This window comes from Anguilla rostrata, chromosome 3, assembly GCF_018555375.3.
Source record: "Anguilla rostrata isolate EN2019 chromosome 3, ASM1855537v3, whole genome shotgun sequence".
Lineage (NCBI taxonomy): Eukaryota > Metazoa > Chordata > Actinopteri > Anguilliformes > Anguillidae > Anguilla > Anguilla rostrata.
In genome coordinates, this window is record NC_057935.1 from 67,609,216 (window position 1) to 67,632,777 (window position 23,562).

The 23,562-nt window shown below is 53.8% G+C and overlaps 1 protein-coding gene across 2 annotated transcripts in view; it reads left to right on the forward strand.

Moving 5' to 3' along the window:
- The window catches only part of nrp2b (neuropilin 2b), an 87,261-nt gene that overhangs the window by 15,190 nt on the left and 48,509 nt on the right, over positions 1-23,562 (forward strand). For both annotated transcript variants that reach the window (XM_064329444.1, XM_064329443.1), the window contains exons 3-6: positions 10,264-10,445; positions 18,752-18,982; positions 21,854-22,009; positions 22,461-22,630. In XM_064329444.1, coding sequence (XP_064185514.1) covers positions 10,264-10,445; positions 18,752-18,982; positions 21,854-22,009; positions 22,461-22,630 — 739 coding nt within the window. The remainder of the gene's footprint in view (positions 1-10,263; positions 10,446-18,751; positions 18,983-21,853; positions 22,010-22,460; positions 22,631-23,562) is intronic.

Sequence of the window (23,562 nt, forward strand, 5' to 3'; positions counted from 1 at the left end):
CACACAGACACACACACACACACACACACACCACACACACACACATACACACACACACACACACACACACACACAGACACAGACACACACATGCACGCATACACACACAACACACACAACACACACACATGCAACCACACATACACACACACACACACACACACACACAGACACAGACACACATGCCTACACACACACACACACACACGCATGCACACACACACACACACACACATACACACACAGACACACACATGCATACACACACACACACACACACACACACAATGCTGAGTTTCAAAGTAGGGGGGGAGGTGATATGACTCACAGCAGTACTGTGCTTCTTCGGTCTTCACGCTACGGATCACAGACAGAAAACTCTGATTCTGAAAGTGCTGTCAGAGAGAGAGAGAGAGGGGGGGAGAGAGAGAGAGAGCGAGACAGAGAGGGAGAGAGAGAGAGAGGGGGAGGGGGAGGTGGGCATTTGAGTGGGCTTTTAAATCCCCGCTCAATGCTCTGCTTTTTGGACTTTCATTTGACTCCTTATGGAAGTGAGTCCTTAGGGTGAGACTCGGTCTGAAACACGCTGTACATATATTTCCATTTTTATTGGATTGTGTTGTATGAGCGGTATTACTGTAGGAGATAAAAATAAGAAGTGGAACTCTCTCGTTCTGCGCAGCTCCGCGGAACTGGACTTTTATTTGTGCGCGTATTTCTGCTGACAAGGGCGTCGCCGTCCAGATTGCGGTGCGTCTGCGCTCGTATATATCAATAGCCTGCGGCGTGCACCGCGCCGAAATGGAACGTTTCACACAGGAAGAGCCCCCAAAACAGGGGGCACTTATCTCCGTGCCTTCTGATTGGCCACGGGGCTCGCTGATCTCACTCTAAAGTGCCGTAATCAGGCGGAGTAGCTCCAGTGTTGCTCTTTTAAAAAATAAAAAAAATAAAATTTTTTTTTGAACGCTCCAATCAGAAAGCGATTTTGGTGGAGGACGCCGGAGGTCACGGCAGACCCCCCCCCCTTCTCCCCCCCCACTCTCTCTCTCTCTCTCTGTCTCTGGGTCACTCTCTCTCCCCTCTCCCTCTCTCTCCCTCTCTCCCTCCTCTCTCTCCCCCCTCTCTCCCCTCTCCCCCCCTCTCCTCTCTCTCTCTCCCCCTCTCTCTCTCCTCTCTCTCTCTCCCCCCCCCTCTCCCCCCCTCTCCTCCGCTCTGCTTGTATGTGTCGTACGCGCAGATAAGGACACGCGTGCGGCTGTCCAGCGACGAGCGCACCCGTGCTGTTTTTTCCGTGTCGAGGCCCCTCCTCCACGCAAGGCCCCTCCTCCACGCAGCGCTCCAGCTCGCGTTCCGAGCGCGGCCTCCGCTCCCGCGAGCCACTCCACCGCGGCCCTCCCCACCGAGCGTACTCCTCCTCCCGGGGCCCCCCTCCTCACGGCCCTCCTCCACGCCCCCCTTCCAGCCCCGGGGGATGCTCTGACGCCGGCTCCTCACGCGCGGCTCTCTCCAGCGCAAGGCACCCCTCAGGGCCCTCCGCGCGGGCCCCTCCTCCACGCGCGGCCCCTCCTCCACGCGCCGCTCTCGGGCCGGGCCGAGCCGAGGCGTGTTTGAGCTGAGCGGACGGCGCTGGCGTTCACCGCGAGCGAGCTCCACCGCCGCGGAATATCCCATCTCGTCCAGGAAGCACGTAGCGAGTACTCCTACCCCGCCCCCCCCGCCCCCCTCCCCTCTCTCCCCCCACCAACCTTCCAGCACCCGGGAGATGAGATGTCTTCTGATGCCAGAGACTGATGGGATTGTGGGATGTGCTCGGGGTACAGAATTCTTCCGCAGCGCGGCTCGGGGGAAAAAAATGCCGACTCAGGGTCCGGCGATGCGGGCGGGGGGGCGGGGGGGGGGGCTCAGCTCGAATTGCCCTGACAGAGGCGCGGAGTCCCTGCAGTAGGACCCCCCCCCTCTTAGGGCTCTGTCGGAATTCTGAATTTCATTCTGCCGGTTCCTTTTTTTCGGGCCCCACGCCAGCTGCGTCTGGCCCCTGGGTTATGAATAGATTGATGCGGAATAAATATAATGAAAGGTAGATGATATACATCATGATCTATCTGCAGTGCAATCTGCAGTTCCAGGGGCCAAGGAGAGGCCTGCTTACAGGCCTGCTGAGACTACATTACAGAGGGTGCATCCCTCTCTCTCTCTCTCTCTCTCTCTCCCTCACTCTCTCTCTCTCTCTCTCTCTCTCTCTTCTCCCCCCTTCTCTCTTTCTCTTCCTCTCTCCTCTCCTCTCTCTCTCTCTCTCCCTCCTCCTCTCTCTGTCCTCTTCTCCCTCACTCTTCTCTCTTTTCTGTCTCCTCTCCTTCTCTCTCCCCCCTCTCTCTGTTTCTTCTCCCTCCTCTCTCTCTTCTCTCTCTCTTTTTTGCTCCCTCTCTCCTCCTCTCGCTCTCTCCCTTCCTCTTCCCCTCTGCTCTCTCCCTCTCCCTCTCTCTCTCTCTCTACCCCCTCTTGATGGAGGTGTGAGGATTGGTTTATCCCTCTCTCTGGGAGATGAATCCAGTCTGTGGATATTTTCTCGCTCGCTGATTTAGTAAGAGGGAAGAAGAGTTCTAAGGGGGTTTTTCTCTCTCGCCCATTTTCCCCCCCCACACAGACAGATAAAGGAATCCCCCCCTCCTCGAGGGTCTGGAAAAGCGGGAATTCCGGGGCTGACCGTATCTAATCTCGGAAAGATTATCCACTCGATATTAGCCGCCGCCCTGTGTCACGGTTCTGCTGTTGTGAATGTTTCTCAAACGACTGTAAAAATGGGAAAACGTTCGCGGCCTCGCGGTTGAGGCCACCTCTCCCGCCCCTGTCCCGTGTGTGTGTGCCTCTCAGCCCGGCTCAGGCCCGGAACGTTCCGGGCTCCGCTTGCTTGTGTTCATTCTTCGGCGGCTTTGCTGAACAAAGGGAAGCGCCGATCGTTAAAACCGTATCGCTGAGCGGCTCTGAGAATGCCGCCTGCGAGCTGGAGCGTGCGTGGGCGCTCCCCAAAACGAGCCGAGTAGCCCAAATCCTGGGTGCGCCCGGTACCGATTCTCCTCTGCGGGGACCCAGTCTGGCTGAGAAGGCCTCCTGTTGACACAGAAACGGGGCGGGGGGGGGCAGAGATTTTTGGGGGACGGCCTTCCACACCCTGGTCGAGTTACTCTGACCTTAAACTACAGGCCCCATAACCGCCGTAGTCACCGGGTCGATCGCCGAGCGCCGTGTGACGTCTTGTTTTCTGAACGACGGGGTACTGCAGTAAGGACTGTTCGATCGATTTTTATTTTTCGGATTCCTGCTCCGGACCCGGTGGGTGTAATTGGCAGCCGGGACGAGACGCAACGCTGCTTTTTTGCGGTTTTGAGGAAGGCGAGCCCCCTGCCCGTGTCCCGGTGTGTTATGTGACTGCATCGGGGGTGGGGTGGGGATGGAGGGGGGGGGGAGAAGAGCGCATTAGCCGTAGCGCTGCGCTGCCGGGCTGTTCTCCCCGCCCCTCGCCAGGCCTGTTAATGGACGAGGCCCGCGTTCCGCACGCGTCCGATTGGCCGCTGGAAAACGCGCCGCGGCGCTGGGAGTTGATTGGCCGGTGTGAAACGACACGTCCGTTTCCACCGCAGACTCACCTTTTATCTCGTTGTTTTACGACGCTTTTTACGGTTCGCGTCTGATGATGGCGGGCGATGATTTAAGCCTTGTTTTAATGGCTTTTTTTTTTGTTCTTTGCTGTGAGCGTAAAAAGGCGTACAGCTGCTGGGCTGCAGCTGCAGTTTATGAGAAGTGACACAACGTTGAGCTGTAGAAGGATGACGAGGTGGGTATGTGGTTACTGAGCGTGTGTGTGTTGTGTGTGTGTGTTTGCATATGTGTGTGTGTGTGTGTGATATGTGCACGTCCATGCGTTGTGGGTCTACAGTGTGGTGAGCTGTGTTGATCTATGTTGTGTGTGTGGGGTGTCAGCGGTTGTATGAGGGGTAATTCGGATGGGCAGCCCAGAGCTTTGTCAATGTGTTCGGTTTAAGAGAACGATGGGCAGCGAGGGACGGACGGCGGTGAGGTCATAGCTGGCCTCCGCCGGTCGCGGGGAGACAGCAGAGAATCCGATGATGTCACAGTCGCGCAGCGGCTCCACGGCAACGCTGCCCGCCCGTCCGCCTTCGAGTTCCGTTCAGCACTGCGCTCAAATCAGACTTCGTCTGTCTGCCGCATGCAGAGCGCCGATTGGTTTTGACTTGAGCTGCCGATTTGTACGCGACCAGAAATGCAATCTGGAAATCTCCCCCCCCAAAAAAAAAAAAATTTACCTTTTTGCGCTCCTCTCCAAATACCTCACAGCCGTTTCAGAAGCAGAATCACGAGCTGAATCGGATTTATTGGCAGAATAAGTCTGCACATATGAGGGATTTGTCTCAGCCTGGCTTTCATAGACCACACAATACACGACAATAACCACAGCAAAAAGGAAAGTTAAATATCCAGACGCAGCCAAAAACTTTGCATAGAAGCCTTCGCAAAATGTCTCCATTATTATATTTTATAATTTTTTTTTTTGGATGTAGATTTTTGATTTTTTTTTTTTTTTGGTTCACAGTATTTTTTATTTTTTTTAACCACCGTATTTTTGTTGGAGTTTATAGTATTGGATGTGGCATGTCTCGTAACAGCTAATGCATTTAAAGAAAATTGTGTCAAATGAAGACAGTCTGCAGTAACTAACAGCACTTAGCGGAGGGGATCGCAGACATGCAGAGACTCAGATCAATGCCCCAGATCCAGGGTCTGAGACGTATCTCTCTATCCTAAAGCCATTTAGGCCATTCTGCTACGCATTAAGTGACAGACGTGAATGGAGGTCACTATTTGTTTTTCGGGATTGAAAATGGCAGCCCTATGAATCTGCTGGGAATTTATTCAAACATCTATTTAATATTTTAAAGGCACTTATGGCTTATTAGACCTCCCTGGGGCTGGCCCTGGGTTTTTTTTTGCTTGCAGACTCCATTTTTATTTAATTTTGGTTCTAGCATTTCCTCCTGCTGTTACTGGGGAGGGAATCTTTTTTTTTTTTTCTTTTTTTTTTGTGGAAAATGTTTGTCTGTGGATGAACTATGCTGGTAATAAGTGCTAGCTCACCCACAGAAATCGTGTACAGAAGCACATGTTGTTTGCCAGTGATGCAGAGTAAATTGAAAGAATAAAATATCTATATTTAAGAGTGGATAAATCTCACTCTGCTCGCTGTGAGACAATGCCCGCTCTTGTCTGTGGCGAAACGGAACAGTAGTTGAGTTGTGAGCTGGGGCGGGCAGGAATTAGTAGGAGCCCTTGTCCTGTTTGACCTGGGTGTCACTGAGTCTCTGCTTTCGGGGGTGACCCGGGGGGCTGGGGTGGGGGGGGGGGGGGGGAGGCTGCTCCTCCACACAGACGCCAAGGCTGCGCTGGGCACATGACTCCTGAAGGGAATGTGCAGGTGTGGAAGAAGAAGAAAAAAAAAACGAAAATAAAACCAACAAAAAAAAAAAAAAACAGGCCTGGAAAATGCAGAGAGATGTGTGAGATGCAATTAGCAGCCTGCAAGGAAGGGGGGATGGGAGGAGAGGAGGATCTCTTGCACAGATACGAGGAACACCGGAAAAAAGGGAGTGATAAAGGAAGAAGAGAGCGAGAGAGAGAGGGAGGTAGGTAGGGAGAGGCAGAGAGAGAGAGATAGAGTTGGTGGGGCTATGAAGGCCCTCATTAAAAACCCTAACTTTGCTCAGAAGTGTGTGGGATTAACATCAAAAAATAAAGAAAGGTCCCTGAGATACGCTGATGTTTTTTTTCCTCCCCCTAAGAGCTCATGCATGTATTCATCAGAGCCGGAAAGGTACTGCGGATCGAACTCCGCAACAGAGCCTCGCGCTTCTGCTTCTCATCCACAGAAACTAAGGAGCAACACGCAGAAATAAAAATAATAACAAACAAACACACGAACAAAAAAATCCATTAAAATCTGATCATGTTTATGCGCATTTTTCCATCTTACTCCATGTCTCTCTCTTCTTCTCTGGCGAGTCGGACAACAGGCGCTGGCGTGGAGAGCGTACGCCTTTTCTCCATCGCCAGCGAAGAAATGTCGCCATTGTTGCCGCGGCTGCATCGTAGCTAATTGGGGGAGCCGTGGGCGTCTCAATCCGGGCCCCGAGGCCCTCCTGCGGTTCCGCCGGACTTTAAACAGAACAGAGCGGGCGCTCTTCTTCGGTTCCGAGCTCCACACAGGACTTCCCAGCCACAATAATAAAAAAATGGCTCTCTTAACCCTTTAGGGTTTGTGAGAGCGCAGATACGCGATTAGAACGCTCCTGACTGAACGTTCTAACGCTGATGTCACAATCACTGCTGGTGACTGAAAGCAAAGGAAGTTCTAGAATTTAGAATTTAAAAAAAAAACATTCCACGCAAACCTCTACTCCTCAAAGGGTTAAAGGGCCCTGTCAGATTGCCCCATCTATTGCTGAGCAAAGAGACGGAAGGAGTAGGAAAAAAAAAACCCTCAAAAGCTCAGCAGCGTCTCCGGTCTAAATATACACATGGCTTCGGTGGCCTGCCTCGGCGTACCTGGGTCCTTTTGGGGGGGGGGGAGGGAGCCGCTGGTCTCTCTGCGGAGGAGGGGGCCCCATCCGGGGGGCAGAGGGACGGGACGGGACGGACGGGGGAGGGGGCCTCAGACACACCTGTCAGGGTCTGTCACTGGGGAGGGACGGAGTGCAGTGTCAGGTTCTCTGTTTCCCAGCAGCCTCGGTTGCAGCGCTGCCAGCTATGTGCCCCCCCCCCCCTTCCCCCCCCCGGCCCCATTCCCCCGTCCCAACCCCCCCCACCACCACCACCACCACAGTACACAAGCACATTGCAGAGCAAATTAGGGCCGTATAAAAACATCACGTCCTCCTCTCCACCCAAAGGTCTATTTTATATTGAAATGAGCTTTGATTCGCGCAGCTTAAGCCCCCTGCCGTTACTGCAGCTCAGGCCGGGCCCCCACAGCCCAGCCCCACACACTGTGAGTCTGCCATCTGTGCCTGGGAGTTCAGTGCAGAGGGGACACAGTTGGCTTGGTCCCACAGGGGGGGGGTTGTGGGGGGTTAGGGGGGGGCTTGGCTTAAATCGGTCAGCTTTTCCTCAGGTTACCGTCGCCTTAGCTCTTCCCACCCAGGCTCCAGGCTCCCACAGTCCTACCGGTTGCCTTCATTGAGAGGTCCTCCCAGATTGGCTCTTCTTCTGTGGTACCATAGAGTCCCTGTGATGTGGAAATATAACCGCTGGGGTCGCTATCATCGGGGGGGGGGGGGGAATGCACACACGCTTTGGATGTGGTGCTTCAACAGATGGCGATTTATTTATTAATAAATAAACTCATAAACATATTTTCAAAAAAAAAAAAAAAGATGAAGAATTGGCACAGGACGCCGGGCGCATTGCAGACCCTGGGAATGGTTTTTCCCGTGCCAGGTTTTGTGAGCGTATCCCACGCTGCAAAGCGGTATCGGGAGTAGGAAGAGAGCGCTTTTTTTGTGTCGCGCGAGCAGATTGCGCGAGTTCCCCCCGCCATCCTCTCGTCGCCCTCTCGTGTTTGCAAGATCTCGCCGCCGCCAGCCTGTTCTGGAAAGGCTCCGCGCACAAAGACTCCCTCCGTTAACCCTTTAATGGAGGGCGTGCGATCGTGAATGTGTGACTAGAACGTTCTCAACCGAACATTCTAACGCTGATGTCACAATAACCGAACATTCTAACGCTGATGTCACAATAACCGAACATTCTAACGCTGATGTCACAGTCGCCGCGGGCGACTGAGAGCAGCGGAGTTCTAGAACGCTGAAACACCTGCTCTTCAGAGGGTTAAGATCCCTTTGCGGCTCTTGCAGGTGTAAAGGGGTCGTTGAGCGCGGAGCTGACCGCCAAGCGGCGAAGCTCCTCAACGCGAGACGATTCGGTGGGTGTGCCGTACCACCGAGGGAGGGGGGACTCTAGCACTGGGGCTAGATGAGCCAGAATCGAGCGGTCAGGTGCTGTGATTTAGCGTGTCGCGCCCCCCCCCGCCCCCCCCTCTCTCTCTCCCTCTCCCTCTCCCTCTCTCTCTCTCTCTCTCTCTCTCTCTCGTTCTCTCTCTCTCTCTCTCTCTCTCTCTCTCTCTCTGTGATCAATCCGTTTTGCCCTCGGCTTGGGGCATGTAGAAAGTGATAGTGTCGCCGCTTTGCATCTGTTTATTGAATTCTGTAGTCTTTAATCATTTGGCTTTTTGTAATCTACATTATGACTGTGGCTTTCATTCCAATTTTCATTCCTGGGGGGGGTTTGGGGGGCACAGCTATCCAGCATTAACAACTCATTGTGAGAGCAGAGATGTTGCATTTTTTTTCCTGCTTTTTAATATCCTTGTCATTAGTGTGAAGGTGTCAGGTAATTTTTTTTATTATTCATTTGTTTATTTATTTATTTTAAATTCACTCGCTTTCTATGATGGGGCGTACAGCCTTGGATGTTCAAAATGGACGTGTTTGTTTCACGCTTAATTGAGATCAGACGCGGGCTGACCGCAGTCTCATTGAGGGCGATCTCCTCCGGCGATGCGTCTCGTAATGTGAAACTCGGAACTGGAGAAAATAAAGAAAACTCATTATGGCGCTGACTGGTGGAGGGCTTTGGCTCAGACAGGACATTTCAAACACACTCTTCAGAAACACCACACACTGCATTCAAACACACTCTTCAGAAACAACACACACAGCATTCAAACACACTCTTCAGAAACACCACACACAGCATTCAAACACACTCTTCAGAAACACCACACACTGCATTCAAACACACTCTTCAGAAACACCACACACTGCATTCAAACACACTCTTCAGAAACACCACACACTGCATTCAAACACACTCTTCAGAAACACCACACACAGCATTCAAATACACTCTTCAGAAACACCACACACAGCATTCAAATACACTCTTCAGAAACACCACACACAGCATTCAAACACACTCTTCAGAAACACCACACACAGCATTCAAACACACTCTTCAGAAACACCACACACTGCATTCAAACACACTCTTCAGAAACACCACACACTGCATTCAAACACACTCTTCAGAAACACCACACACAGCATTCAAATACACTCTTCAGAAACACCACACACACACTGCATTCAAACACACTCTTCAGAAACACCACACACAGCATTCAAACACACTCTTCAGAAACACCACACACTACATTCAGACACACTCCTCAGAAACACCACACACTGCATTCAAACACACTCTTCAGAAACACCACACACTGCATTCAAATACACTCTTCAGAAACACCACACCATGCAGCATTCAAACACACTCTTCAGAAACACCACATACAGCATCCAAACACACTCTTCAGAAACACCACACACAGCATTCAAACACACTCTTCAGAAACACCACACACTGCATTCAAACACACTCTTCAGAAACACCACACACTGCATTCAAACACACTCTTCAGAAACACCACATACAGCATCCAAACACACTCTTCAGAAACACCACACACTGCATTCAAACACACTCTTCAGAAACACCACACACAGCATTCAAACGCAGTCTTCAGAAACACCACATACAGCATTCAAACACGCTCTTCAAAAACATCACACTCAGACTCAATCCAAATAGGATTTTCATAACCACACAGGATCATCCAGTAGGTTTTCAATTCAACCCTAATTCGGCACACCCGAGTCTACTAATTAGCATCTCATGGATATCTCTAGCTGTTGAATGAGGCATGCCTTTTTTAGGTTTGGAGTGAAACCCTACAGGATGGCACACTAATTCTCCTAGAACAGTGCTGGGCAGCTCTGTATTAGGGCAAACAGTGGGCTATATTTGTAGTGGATGCTCTTATCCATAAGAGCTGTGAATAGAGTCATCCAGAATGTTGCATGGATGGAGTACAGTGGAGCAGTATGGGGTTTGTAGTCCTGTGTTGTTTCCCAGGTGTATCCCTGAGTTCAGAGTCGCGAGGCGCGTGTGTGTGAACATGGCGACAGGTGAGCTTAGCCTCGGCGCTAACGTCCCGTCTGAACTGTCAGGAAAGAATGCGTCTGTGTTGTGAGAGGGCTGCTGCGGGTCAGCGGAGGTCAGAGGTCGCGTCGGCCGGAATTAGACCAATTAATCCTGACTCAGCACCCATTCACCCTCCGTCCCCCCCCCCCCCAGGTATGACTTCATCGAGATCCGGGACGGAAATTCGGACGGCGCCGACCTGCTGGGGAAGCACTGCAGCAACATCGCCCCGCCCGCCATCATCTCCTCCGGGCCCGTGCTCCACATCAAGTTCGTCTCCGACTACGCCCACCAGGGGGCGGGCTTCTCGCTGCGCTACGAGATCTTCAAGACAGGTGAGCGAGCTGGCGCATTATTGAGCTGGCGGTCTCTGCATCATGGCTGTCTGTCTGCCTGTCTGTCTATCTGTCTGTCTGTCTGTCTGTCTATCTGTCTGTCTGTCTGTCTGTCTATCTATCTGTGTGTATGCTTGTGCATATGTGCACAACAATGTAATTCAGAGGCTTTTGAGGATACTTTTTATGTTTGTGTTAACATTTATCCATGTAGCATAGCTTACTGGGGTGCCCCCATTTCAGCTATTAAATGTAGCCTTGTCAGCTTTTGTGTGGGGCGGGGGGTTGGGTTGGGGGGGCAGGGGCGGGTATAGAAATATGGACACTGATTCAGAAATGACTTTGACGTCTTCGATCGGGCATTGTGGAGAACACTGTGGCAGGAAGCTGGCGTTAGCGTTGACCTCACCAGCAGTCGCTGCGCAGAGATTGTTCTGCAGGCCCCGACTCACTCCGTACAGGAAGCGAGGGAACACACACTTCCCCTCCGTATTTCCACACGGCTCCCTGGAATCTCGAGTGTGAATCTGAGTGTGAAGTTTCCCCCTCACCGCGAGCCTGTCCGTCACACGGGATGAAGCGGTTGCTTTTCCGTCGGCCGCGTCGGGCGCCACGCCGGCTGCGCTGCTTCATTAGCCTTAATTTCACGCGCGGCGTTCGCAGCCGCGGAAGCGTGGAAGAAACGGAACGACCCCACGCAACCCCGATCGCCGTGTGATCTCCCTATCCCCCCCCCGCCCCCCAAATCCCCCCCCCCCGGCTTCACACCGGGCCGCTCAGCTCGCCCGCTAACTAATTAACAGCAGGGGAGGGAACGAGGGAGATCAACAACATCTAGAGGGGGGAAAATCCGAATGTTTTCCACTTTTCATCTTTTTTTTTTTTTCTTTTTTTGAAAGCATTCTTGGAATGCCAGTTTAATTGTGGCCTGATCTCTTGTCTCCGGCAGGGGAGGGGGGAGGAGGGGGCAGGAGGGGGAGGAGGGGGAGGGGTGGGGGACTGGGACTATAAACACAACACTTGAGGTGGTCTGCGCTCAGCTCTTGGGAAGGGGGGGGGTTGGTATGCGGGATTGCTGGGTACCCTATTAAGGCTTCCCTTCAAAGAGAAGCACAACAACAACAATAATAATAACAATAATAATAATAATAATAATAATTTATTTAAAGAGCACTTTCCGTAGTGTGACAGGCTTTACAGTTGACAGAATGACAGTGCGGCAGTTAGAAGTGACAAACAATTCAAAAAGCAGAGCTGGGGAGAGCTGTGGGGAGCTGTGGGGGGGCTGTCTACAATGCTGACACCCCCATGGCTCAGAAGACAGAGAAATGAGTAACTCACCATCGCTGACAAGCTTCTGGTTAAAAAGGAAGTGATGTCACTGTTACTCAGATCCCCACCCCCCCCCCCTTGAGGTCTGTCACACCCTCTCTCCGTTGACAGGTTCCACAGCGGACAAGGCGTGACGGATATAATATTGTGGAGTTACATTCTCTACTTCATAAACCGTAATTACGAGACTGGTTGGAATATGAATGTGGTTGCCATGGCATTAACAAGATATTGCTGTGCTTTAGGGGTGCAAGTGAGAGAATGTGTGGGTGTGTGTGTGTGTGTGTGTGTGTGAGAGAGTGCTTCTGAGAGAGGGGAATAATGAGAGAGTTGGAAGGTGGCGCGTATGCATATGCGAATGCGGTCTGTTCCCTCCCCCCCCCCCCCCCTCCTCTTTTCGATGTGTGAGGGATGGACTTTCGTCCACCCCTGCATCCTCTCCAAAAACGCTGTTGTTTGTTTTAACATGGCAGGGCTCCCGCCAAATATTTCTAGAAAAAAAAAGCCGCTGTTTACGAGTTCAGGAGAGAGTCGGGGGGGAGCCGGAGCTGGAGTGTTGTTTATTTGTTATGGCGTGGAGGAGATCGCCAGTGCAGTGAGAGAGAGAGAGGGGGAGGGAGGGGGAGGGTCACGCTCTGTCCCAGAGATAGAATCTTACACAAATACACAGCCCAGAGGTGTGTCCGCCCTGCGACTCCCCAACAGCTCGGAGAAGGACTGGATCAGACGCTTCCCTTCCTCCTCGACAGGAAGTCGGCGATGGCTGCTGTTCAGCCGCGCCGCGCCACTGGATATCTCTGGGAATCCAGCTCTTGACGCTCGGCCAAGGGCCGGGGTCGTTATGTAAGGTAGCGGCCTTGGCTAGGTGGCAGCCTCTATGAGGGGGGTAGTGTGGGGGGGAGAGGGATTTGGGGGGTTAGGTTCCTGAGGAATGCCACTCCCGCTGCCACTGGGTTGTGCTTAAAGGATTTTTTGGAGAAGAGGGGAAATGGAGCTGAAGAGGGAACTCAGAGCTTTTCCCTCTCACCCCTCTCTCTGTGCTTCATAGCCCCACCCCTGCCATGACAGGCCCCGCCCCCTGACCCGTCCTGCGGGGCAGCGGGAGGGCGCCGCCGTCCCCCTTCGCCTCGGCCTCATTACAGAGACCCTCACGGTTTAGTCACACTGAATTTAACCCCCCAGCGCCCCGCCCCTCGCCCCCGCCCTCGCCTCCGCCCAACCATCCCGGCCAGGTCACGTGCCCACTTGCGCTTGTTGCCACGGTTACTGCGGGAAGACTTCCCCTGGAAGCCCTGCCCCTCCACTTGTGTTTCGGTGGCAGGGGCAGGAAGAGCCAATTAGGGCTCGCTCTCAAACTGCCCTCGAGATATTGTTCTCTGTCCTCCCCTTCCCACCCCCACCTCCCCCCTCGCCTGCCCCCCATCCCCCCCCCCCGAACTCACCCACCTGTAGCAGTTCAGTCTGGAAGCCATCCTGAATTTACTGCTCCTTATTGCTCCCTGACACCTCCGGAGAGCCTCCCCTGAACCCGTCCTGGGTCTAATAAACGGCTTATCAGCGCTGGCCGCCCCTTCCCTACCTCACGCACAATGGGCTTTTAATGTCAGGCCCGCCCCCGGCTTCCCCCGCGAAATTAGCGCTGTCTGAGGACAGTCTGCTGCCTCCCTGCAAGCACGAGCAGGGTTCAGTGACCCCCCCTCCCCCCCATTCTGCATTATCGAGGCATGCTGAAGAGGAGCGGAGGGTCACTTTTAGTCTTTTTTTTTAAAGCATCCCGGTTGTGCACTCATGAATGTTGGCATTTAGCCAACGAATATGCAACGCTGGTATTTGCAAAAGTTAACTCTTGGAAGAGTAGATGTTTTTTTGGAATGTTTGTTTTTTTTTTTCTCAAAATTCTAAGTCAGTGTTCTAGAACTCCGTTGCTTTCAATTGCGAGTAGTGATTGTGGCGTTGGAATGTTCAGTTTGGAACATTCTAATCACATATTTTTCCGACCTTAGGCCTTAAAGGGTTAAGAATGCATAAAATAACAAAAAAATGTCCTAAGGAGTAAAAAGGGTAAGAGGATAAAATAAGAGTCAGAAGAGCTGAACGCGGTTTGGAAGGGCAGCAGACGTGCACAAATGTGGGGGTAACCGCGCGGAGCCGCAAACGGGCGGGAGTCGTCCGGGCGCGGCGGAGTACGAGCGAACCACGCGCCAGCCGACCCTCATCCGCGTCCCGCGCGCGGCAGGCTGACCCCCGCCGAACCCCGCGTCTCGCCTCGGAGAGGAGCGATCGGCCAGCCGTGAGCCAGACGTCCCGTTTCTACCCGGCAACCCGCGGCGGCGTCTCCCATTGGCTCCCTCCGAGCGGGGGGGGCTCTCGCCAAATCGCCGCCCGCCGCCAAGCGTCACGTGCCAAGCGCGTGGCGGTCTGCGGTGGGGGGCATGTCTGCCCCCTCCTCCCCTCCTCCCGGCACCACGGGGGGTGGCCGAAATGGGACAGGATGTTTTTGGTGTGCTCACAAACGCAGAACTAATGAGAAGTAACAAAACGGCTGAGAGGGGCTGGTTCGATCATGCGTGCACGCATACGCGCATGCACACGCACACGCGTTTGCACGCGCATGGCCGCAACACGGAGGCGTGGCGGGGGGTAGGAGGCGGGGGGCATGGCGTGGAGACAGGGTTCCTGCACGCACGCGCTTGGCCAGCACACGGAGGTCGGAGGTGGGGGGGGGTCACGGCGTGGGAAAAGGGTTACTCCACGCACGCACACGGCTCGGATAAGTAGGCTAACGCTCTCGGGCGGGGCGTCTTAACCTCCTTTCCGCGCCGTGACCCGGGGGCCGAGACGAACGGGCACGCACCCGCCATCTGCGTGGTCTGAGCCCCTCTCTCACGCTCGGCCCGCTAAGACTCGCGCTGGCAGGGTTAGCGGTATGGCTGTGTGCGGCAGTGTTAGCGGTATGGCTGTGTGGGACGGTGTTAGCGGTATGGCCGCGTGCAGCAGTGTTAGCGGTATGGCTGTGTGCAGCGGTGTTAGCGGTATGGCTACGTGCAGCAGTGTTAGCGGTATGGCTGTGTGCGGCGAGCTGGGTTGTAGGACGGTATGGCTGTGTGCGGCGGGAGTTTGAGGCGGTATGGCTGTGTGCGGCAGTGTTAGCGGTATGGCTGTGTGCGGGGTTGAGGTGTTGCGTGTAGCGTATGGCTGTGTGCGGCAGTGTTAGCGGTATGGCTGTGTGCGGCGAGTGTTCAGTCGGTATGGCTGTGTCGGTGTAGCGATGGCTGTGTGCGGCAGTGTTAGCTGGCTATGGCTGTGTGTGCGGTGCGGCAGTGTTAGCGGTTGCATGGCTGTGGTGTGGCAGTGTTAGCGTGCTATGGCGTGTGTGCTGGCAGTGTTAGCGTGGTATGGCTGTGTGCGGCAGTTGCGGTATGGCTGTGCAGCAGTGTGCGTATGGCTGTGCGCGTGGGTTAGGTGTGCGGTAGTGGCTGTGTGCGGCAGGTTTAGCGGTATGGCTGTGTGCGGCAGTGTTAGCGGTATGGCTGTGTGCGGCAGTGTTAGCGGTATGGCTGTGTGCGGCAGTGTTAGCGGTATGGCTGTGTGCGGCAGTGTTAGCGGTATGGCTGTGTGCGGCAGTGTTAGCGGTATGGCTGTGTGCGGCAGTGTTAGCGGTATGGCTGTGTGCGGCAGTGTTAGCGGTATGGCTGTGTGTGGCTCCAGCTCAAACCCTCCTTTTTACACAAAGACGGGATTGTATTGTGCTCATGCTGATCTCCACAGAAAACGTGTAGCGTCTTATTTATATCTGTGTGTGGGCGTGGGGGGGGATGGGGCGAAGGGGGGGGAGTCGAGAGGAGCTGCTCTTTTTCCGGAGAGTTCCATGCCTGTATCTGCCAGTAATGAAGACCTGACCTGTCACCAGCACAGAAGGTGCGGTGGGAGAGGGGTGTCTAATGCGAAACATCCCCTCTCCCCTCTTCTCTAAGGGGGAAGGGGGGGGGGGGTGGATAGGGGAGGGGGGTGACAGAGTTAATGCTGAGTCTGTGCGGGGTGAGACAGAGCTTTTGGAAAGCCACCCCCTCCCTCCCTCCCTCCCTGACGCGCTCCTGAGCTGTTCTTGCAACAGGCCCAGAGTCATCACTGCTGGGGTCAGCAGCCTCAGGGCAGGGGGGTCATGCTGTCGCCCGCCAAGCTGGCCACAGCCCCCGCCCCCCTATTTATAGTTCTCAGAAATTTATGGGGGTTTTGGCTTACTTGTGTACAGGCATGGCTGTCTACAGGAAACGGAAGGAAACAAGATGCGCTCGAAACATGTGGTAATCATATTAGTATCTTTATGGGGGGGAGGGGGGCGGAGCCAGAGCCAGAGCCATGGTTGGCCCTGCCCATCTGTTTATGACCTCACATGGTGTAACCATGGCCACAGCTGGTGAGGTGGAGTATAAATAGTTAAGGTATCAGAGTTATTTAAGAGGGGTGAGTTGAAGATTACTGGCTGTTTGTTCTTTGATCCCTGCATATGCTGCCCCCTCACCCCCTAGCCGACCCCCCCCACCGCCCCCTGCCTGTCCCCCCCATCTCCCCACCACTCCTTCTCTCACTGCCAATTCTACACCCTGTCAACAGCACACAGTCCTGTTTCTCTGGCAGAGATTCCTACAGCCAGGGAAAATTAAGCTGTCCTTTACCTGGCAGGCACTTCTCTACTGGTGTGTTTCTGTGCGTGTGTGTGTGTGTGTGTCTGTGTGTGTGTGTGCGCATAGATGCAGATATGTAGGTGTGCATTTGTGTGTATTTGTGGGTGTGTGTGCATATGGGTATGTGTGTACAAATGCAGATATGTTAGTGAGCATTGGGGTTGGTGTGTGTTGCGATAGATGCAGTTGATATTGTGTGTATTGTGGTGTGCATATGGATGTGTAATGCAGATATGTTAGTGAGCATTTGTGTGTGGGTGTGTGTTTGTGTGTGTTTGTGTGTGGGTGTGCATTTGTGTGTATTTGTGGGTGTGTGCGCGTGGGTGTGTGTGCATATGGGCATGTGTGTGTACACATGCAGATATGTTAGTGAGCATTTGTGTGTGGGTGTGTGTTTGTGTGGGTGTGTGTTTGTGTGTTTTTTGTGTGTATTCATAAAGAGCGGTAGCTCCAGATTAGGGAAGCAGCAGGGTTTGGTTAAAGTGTGAGCTCAAAGTGAAGCTCGGCTCTTACCTACATTTGCATATTTGATGAGCGGTGGGAGGCTGGGCTGCTACGGTCCTTCAGACCTGTCGGTTTGGATTTGTCAGCCTCCCGTACGAGGAGTGTGTCCCACTTTACATTGTTCAGCCGACAAAAAACAAAAAAACACAAGCTCGCCAAAATACGAAACAGCGGCGTGAAATGTGAATCGAGAGCGGCGGAGCTTCTGTGGGAGGCGAAACAGGAAATGAGCGCGAGGCGCGAGGCGGCCCTTTCTCCGCCGCTGCGCGCTCGCAAAAAAAGAGACGCAGCGCGGCGCGGGTCCGCGGCAGCCTAGAGCCCCCATTTCCTGTTTTTTGTTTATTTATTAATTTTTTTGTTTTATTAATGTCTTTCGTGCTGTCGATTAATTAATGAGGAGGGGTCGCATAAGCGTTCAGGTGACAGAAGGGGGTGGAGTCTGGAGACAGGTGTGGTGGGGGGGGGCAGGGGGGTGATAATGTCTTCAGGGCTGAACTGCCAAAATATTCGGTGGAACCTCCCCGTCCTGTCCTCGCGTGCCTCGGCCATCGCCGTCCTGCCTGAGCACGCTCTGTCCGGACAGCTGGCGTTTACGGCGACGTCCTGTTCCCGTCCCCTGGGCCGAAGGCAGATCCGTCATCGTAACAAAACCTCGCGAAGGACGCAGCTGTAGATCAGGGTCCGGCTCCCCCTCCCCCCTCCCCTTTCGAACTTCCTCGCACGCGCGTCTACCCGCGATCCCTCAGCGGCCCCCGCCGCGAAACGAAACATCCAGACATTATTATCTTTTATTAATGAGGCTCCGCCAGAACCGCTCGGCGTGGAAAGAGTTTGCACGGTGGCAAAAGCCGAGCCATATGCGCTGAATAAGTCAAACAGAGGGGGGGGGTCTCCGAACTGCGGAGAGGAGACGATGTTTGTTTCTCAGACGGTTTTGAACGCCGGGTAACGAGCGTTAGCATCGTTTGCCTCGACCCGCGCGCGGTCACGTACACCGTGTGTGTGCGCGCGTTTTTTTTTGGGGGTTTTTTTTATTCTCGAGCCCCCAGCGCCAGCGTTATGATAATGTTGCTCATCATTAGCGTGCGTAGCGAGAACAGCCCGTCCCCCCCCACCCCACCCCCCGGCACCCCTATCCAGGTGTCTGATCGAGGTGCTGGCACACAGAAGCACTCGGGGGGTGGGGGGCGGGGGGGTGCCAGCTCACGCGGAGTCTGCGTGGGGGGGCCAGCCGCTCCCGTGCCACCCCCCTATTCCCAGGGAGCGAAAAGCCGGAATCTCAACTCTAGTGGGGCGGAAATCTAAGTTTGAGAGTCGTTTTGACATAAACGGATATGGTTTACCTCAGTGTAGCTCAGGCTTCACCTGGATGTGGTCTGGCTACGTGCTAGTCGGCTACTTTCACTCTTCTGCCAAATGTAGCCAGTTTTTGACCTGAATTTTCACCGCAGAAACGTTGACTGGGTTCCCAGCCCTGCAAGGGCCCCCTGAGTTTCTCCCAGGGAGCCCTCTCACCCTGTGTGCTGTTGCCATTAGCGTAGCGGCGTAGCACGTTAGCTTCTGTCCTTGCTTACTTCCAGACTTGCCCCAGATCGATAGGAAACCCCCCCCCGCCCCCGCCCCCAAGTATGGCTACCCCCGCCCCCGCCACGGCGCGTTCCGAATCCCGTTAGTCAGCACGGTCTTTTGCAATCGCTACAGCGCTACCGTTACCGGGGCGATTAGCGTACATCTGCGGCTTCCTGTCCCGTGACCCACACGCTGTCTCTGTGCTCGGCCCCGCAGGTTCGGACTTCTGCTCCCGGAACTTCACCAGCCTGTCGGGCGTCATCGAGTCCCCCGGCTTCCCGGACAAGTACCCCCACAACCTGGAGTGCACCTTCATCGTGGTGGTGCCCCCGCGCATGGACGTCACCCTCACCTTCCTCACCTTCGACCTGGAGAACGACCCCCTGATGGTCGGGGAGGGCGACTGCAAGTACGACTGGCTGGAGGTGTGGGACGGCCTGCCACAGGGTGAGTCCGCCGCTCGCGGATCGACCGCGGACGCTTTCGCGCCGCTAACTCCGGAATGTTGAGCTCGTTAACATTCCATCCATGTTTTCAAAACGAACAAGACTCAATTATTAGTCATGTTGTTGTGAGCCACACTGAGTTGTTAAGCAGTGATATTGTACAGGGGCATTATCTCTCAGTCATTTACCCCCGCTCCCCAAAAAGCATTAAAGAGCTCTAGAATTCAAGAGAAGTCTGTTAACCCTTTGAAGAGTAGGTTTTCTTTTTTTTTTTTGGTATGATTTTTTTTTCTTCAAAATTCTATTCTGCCCGTGTTCTAGAACTTTCAGCTACCAGCAGCGACTGTGACATCAGCATCAGCAGTCTCTGATTGCGTATTTGTGATCTCACACCCATAAAAGGGTTAAACGGACCTCTTGGCAGCCGCCTATGCGGCGGCAGCTCTCCACCAATGACGACGCGGCGTGAACATACAGTGACTTTGCAGCAGCCAGGACCCGATACCCCAGTACCGACCTCCCCGGCTCAGAACTCCAGACGCGGCGACAATGCCAGTCGCTCGGCGCGCTCGTGTGACAGCTATTTTTGCGCGGTGCGCTGGAAGAAGACTCTCTCTCTCTCTCTTTTTCTGTCTCTCTCTCTCTCTCTCCCTCTCTCTGTCTTTCTCTCTTCCTCTCTCTCTCTCGGTCTTATCTCGCCAGCCGGGCCAAAAAAGCCATCGCTGCCGCATTATTCCGTAGAGGAGGGCTGGTGGCGGAGGAGGAGGCGGCTTTAACCTTTATCGGAGAGTAAAAATAGGGCGTGAATAATACGACGGAGGGCTTAATCCCCGTCTGGTGAAGAGCAGAGCAGAGCGCTCTCTCCCCGCATGTCACAATAAGGCCGCCTGTGGAGAGCGTGCCGTCTCTCCACAGAGCTCATAACCAGCACCACCACGACACTCCTCTCTCTCTCTCTCTCTCCTTTCTCTCTCTCTCTCTCCATCTCTCCCTCTATCTATCTCCCCTCTCTCTCTCTCCCTCTCCCTCTCCCTCTCTCGCTCTCCATCTTTCTCACTCCCTCTCTCCATCTCCCTCTCTCTCCCTCTCTCGCTTCTCTCCATCCTCTTCTCCTCTCTCCTCTCTCGCTCTCCCTCTCTCTCTCTCTCCTCTTCTCTCATCTTCTCTCTTTCCTCCTCTCTCTTCACTCTCTTCTTCTCTTGTCAGCGCGCTTCCAAAAGTTCAGGAAACGCTTTTTTTTCCCAGTATTATATGCACCCTTTTTTTTTGTATGCCTGAGAATATTGCGTGATGTCATCGAGAAGCCCTGGGTTTTCCTGCGGCCTTGTTTTCCTCCGTCTTTATAACGACGTTCAGATCTCCCCACCCCAACGTTCAGATCTCCCCCCCCAACGTTCAGATCCCCCCCAACGGTCAGATCTCTCCCCCGTGGTGTATCTGCGGTGGTCTTTTGCCTTCATCTGAGGAAGCCCTTCCTCCGTGTTTCCTGAGCGTAGAGGAAGGGCCGCGGATGGAAAATGGCCGCGCTCCGATCAGCGCGGGCAGATGCGTTGGGGAAACAAGGCCGTCGGCGTGAGTTACATAACCCCGGGATTTAGAAACATCCCTTCGAAAGAGAAACGGGAAGCCCCAGGAGAAGTGAGGCCCTGGAACGTTGTTTTATCGGGCTTTCCTCTTTTTTTAAATTTATTTATCTCGGTGCGGCGTCGTGATGTATGCGAACCCGCCAATCCCGTCAATAAAAGACGGTTATTTCTGCCGTCGTTCGAGAGTCTCGAGTGCCCTCCACTACCCCGAAAAAGAGAAAGAAAAAAATAAATCGATGTTTGTTGTGATCGATCCTCGCCTGTTTCATCCCTTCTTTAGCATCCCTGAGAGGCGGAGAGAGGCGGAGGAACGAGTGTAACGGCGAGAGGCCGGGGTCGGCTAGGCCGCTAACCTGGCCCCCGAATCTTAAATCTTAAAAATAAATAAACAAACGGATAAATCCGGAAAGCCAAACGCATCAATCAGGAAGGAGCTCCAGGAAAGCGTGTCTAATCCAGCCCGGATTCAAATGGGGAAGCGCGTGAGGGTTCTGCTTAAGACTAAAACCCACTTATTGTGACCCGCCGCTGAGAGGGGGCTGACCCGCGCCTCCGTGCGGACTGCCCCCAACCCCCGCAGCGAGAGCTCATCCCGTCGAAAACCCCGCTGTCTGAGCCGCCGTCTGTCGCTAAGTGAGGACTTATCCTGTTCACCGCCAGACTCGCCGTCTGGGTGACTGACTGAGGGAGGGGGCGATCCGTCTTCTCGAAAAAAGTGTTTTTTTACAGAGCGGGGAGAGAGCATCCACAGTGGGGGGGATTCTTCTGGGTTCGCTCTGAGGTTCTTTCCGAGATTCACTTGGTTTATTCTATTGGGTTGCTCTTAAAGTTCACTCTGTGATTTACTGTGAGTTTCATTCTGAGGTTCACTCTGTGGTTTATTCTATGGTTCGCTCTTGGAGGTCACTCTGTGATTTGCTGCAAGGTTCACTTTATGGTTTATTCTATGGTGTGCTCTGAACGTTTACCGTGAGATTGGCCCGTGAGGTTCTATTTCAGGGTTCACTCTATGGTTTATTCTGTGGTTCACCGTTTATTCTATGGTTCAATCTTAGGTTGCACTCTGTGATTTGCTGCAAGGTTCATTCCAAGGTTCACTCTATGGTTCAATCTTAGGTTTCACTCTGTGATTTGCTGCAAGGTTCATTCCAAGGTTCACTCTATGGTTTATTCTATGGTTCACTCTTAGAGTTCACTGTGAGATTTACCCTGAGGTTCATTCCGAGGTTCACTCTAAGCTTCATTTTGAGCTCATTTTGAGGTGTGGCGTGCTGTTTTGTTGGCAGTGGGACCTCTGATTGGACGCTACTGCGGCACTAAGATCCCGCCTGAAATCCAGTCCTCCACGGGCCTCCTGTCTCTCACCTTCCACACGGACATGGCCGTGGCCAAGGACGGCTTCTCCGCGCGCTACAACATGACGCACAGGGAGGTCAGCGACAGTGAGTACTCCTCCGCCGACTTTCTTTCTCTCTCTGTTCCCCTCTGTTTCAACTCTCTATCCCCCCCTTTTCTCTGTCATACTCCGTCCTATAAGTCTATCTCTCTCTCTTTCATTCCCTCTCTCCCTCACTTTCTCTGTCATACTCTGTCCCACTAACCCCCTCTCTCTCCCTCTCTCTATTTCTGTCATACACTGTACCTCTAACCCTGTCTCTTTCTCTGTCTTTCTCTTTTTCTCACCCTCTCTCTGTCCCTCTAACTCTCTCTCTCCCTTCTCTTCCATTCTATCTCTGCCTATACGAAAGAAGAACTTTGCCCTGGATGTCCGTATGTGAACACTGATGTTTCTTTTAAACCTGCCAGCAATCGGCAGCGGTGTTTAATATGCAAGGCGATTATTGGACGCTGATCCCTGTCCGTCTTCCCTCTGTCCCCGCCCCCCTTTCCCAGCCTTCCACTGCAGCAGCCCGCTCGGCATGGAGTTCGGCAGGATCTCGGACGACCAGATCTCCGCCTCCTCCTCCTTCTACGACGGCCGCTGGTCCCCCAGGCAGGCCCGGCTCAACAACGACGACAACGGCTGGACCCCCAGTGAGGACAGCAACAAGGAGTACCTGCAGGTAGGCCCCGCCCCGCCCACCTGAGGCCCGAGCCCCTCCCACCTGAGGCACGAGCCCTGCCCACATGACCCCAAGCCTTGCTCACATGGCACGCAAGCCGCGCCCACATGAGACACAAGCCCCTCCCACATTAGACCAAAGCCCCGCCCACCAGAGGCCTGAGCCCCTCCCACATTAGACCAAAGCCCCGCCCACCTGAGGCCTGAGCCCTGCCCATGAGGCTCAGTCTGCCCACAAGCCCACCACCCACCTAGGCAGCCTCCAGAGCCCCAGCCCCACCACCTAGCTCGGCCCACCACTTCGTACTCGCCGACCCCCCTGCCTGTTACCTGCGGTCCCAGTGCTGATGGCGAGCTCTCGCGGGGTCCTGACAAAGAACAAGAGATGAAAACGAAATGGATGTAAAGTTTAATTTAAAAAAAAACGAACCCCCTGTCGATGTGCCCTATTGCGTAACCGTGCTCCAGTACTTCAGTATGTTCAGGGGGGGGGAAATGGAATTCCGTTTAATGACAAAGGGCTTTGACCGGCTCATGGTCAGAAAGTTGCATGAGACAAAGAACAAGGGATTCGAGCAAAATGGGTGGATGTCTGCGACAAAAAGCGTATCAGAGTGCCCAGTTACGTAACTACGCAGCGGCACTTATGTATAGACAAAGTGGAATTCTGCTGGATGACAGAGAGCTTTGGCCGGCTCATGGTAGGAAATTGTATGAATTGTCGGGGGGCCAGAGTCTCTCTATGTGAAGCTGAAGTGCTTATGGGGCATAGCTGAGAGTTTTAGATGAATGGGCAGCATTCAGCTGCTCTCTGGGGGTGGGGGGTGTCTGGGCTGAGACACAGTGGGGGCCAGGGAGAGTGTTTCCCCCAGGTGAACCCCCCCCCCCCCAGCGGTGGCGAGCCATTGTTTCCTGCAGTCTGCTGTGAACCTG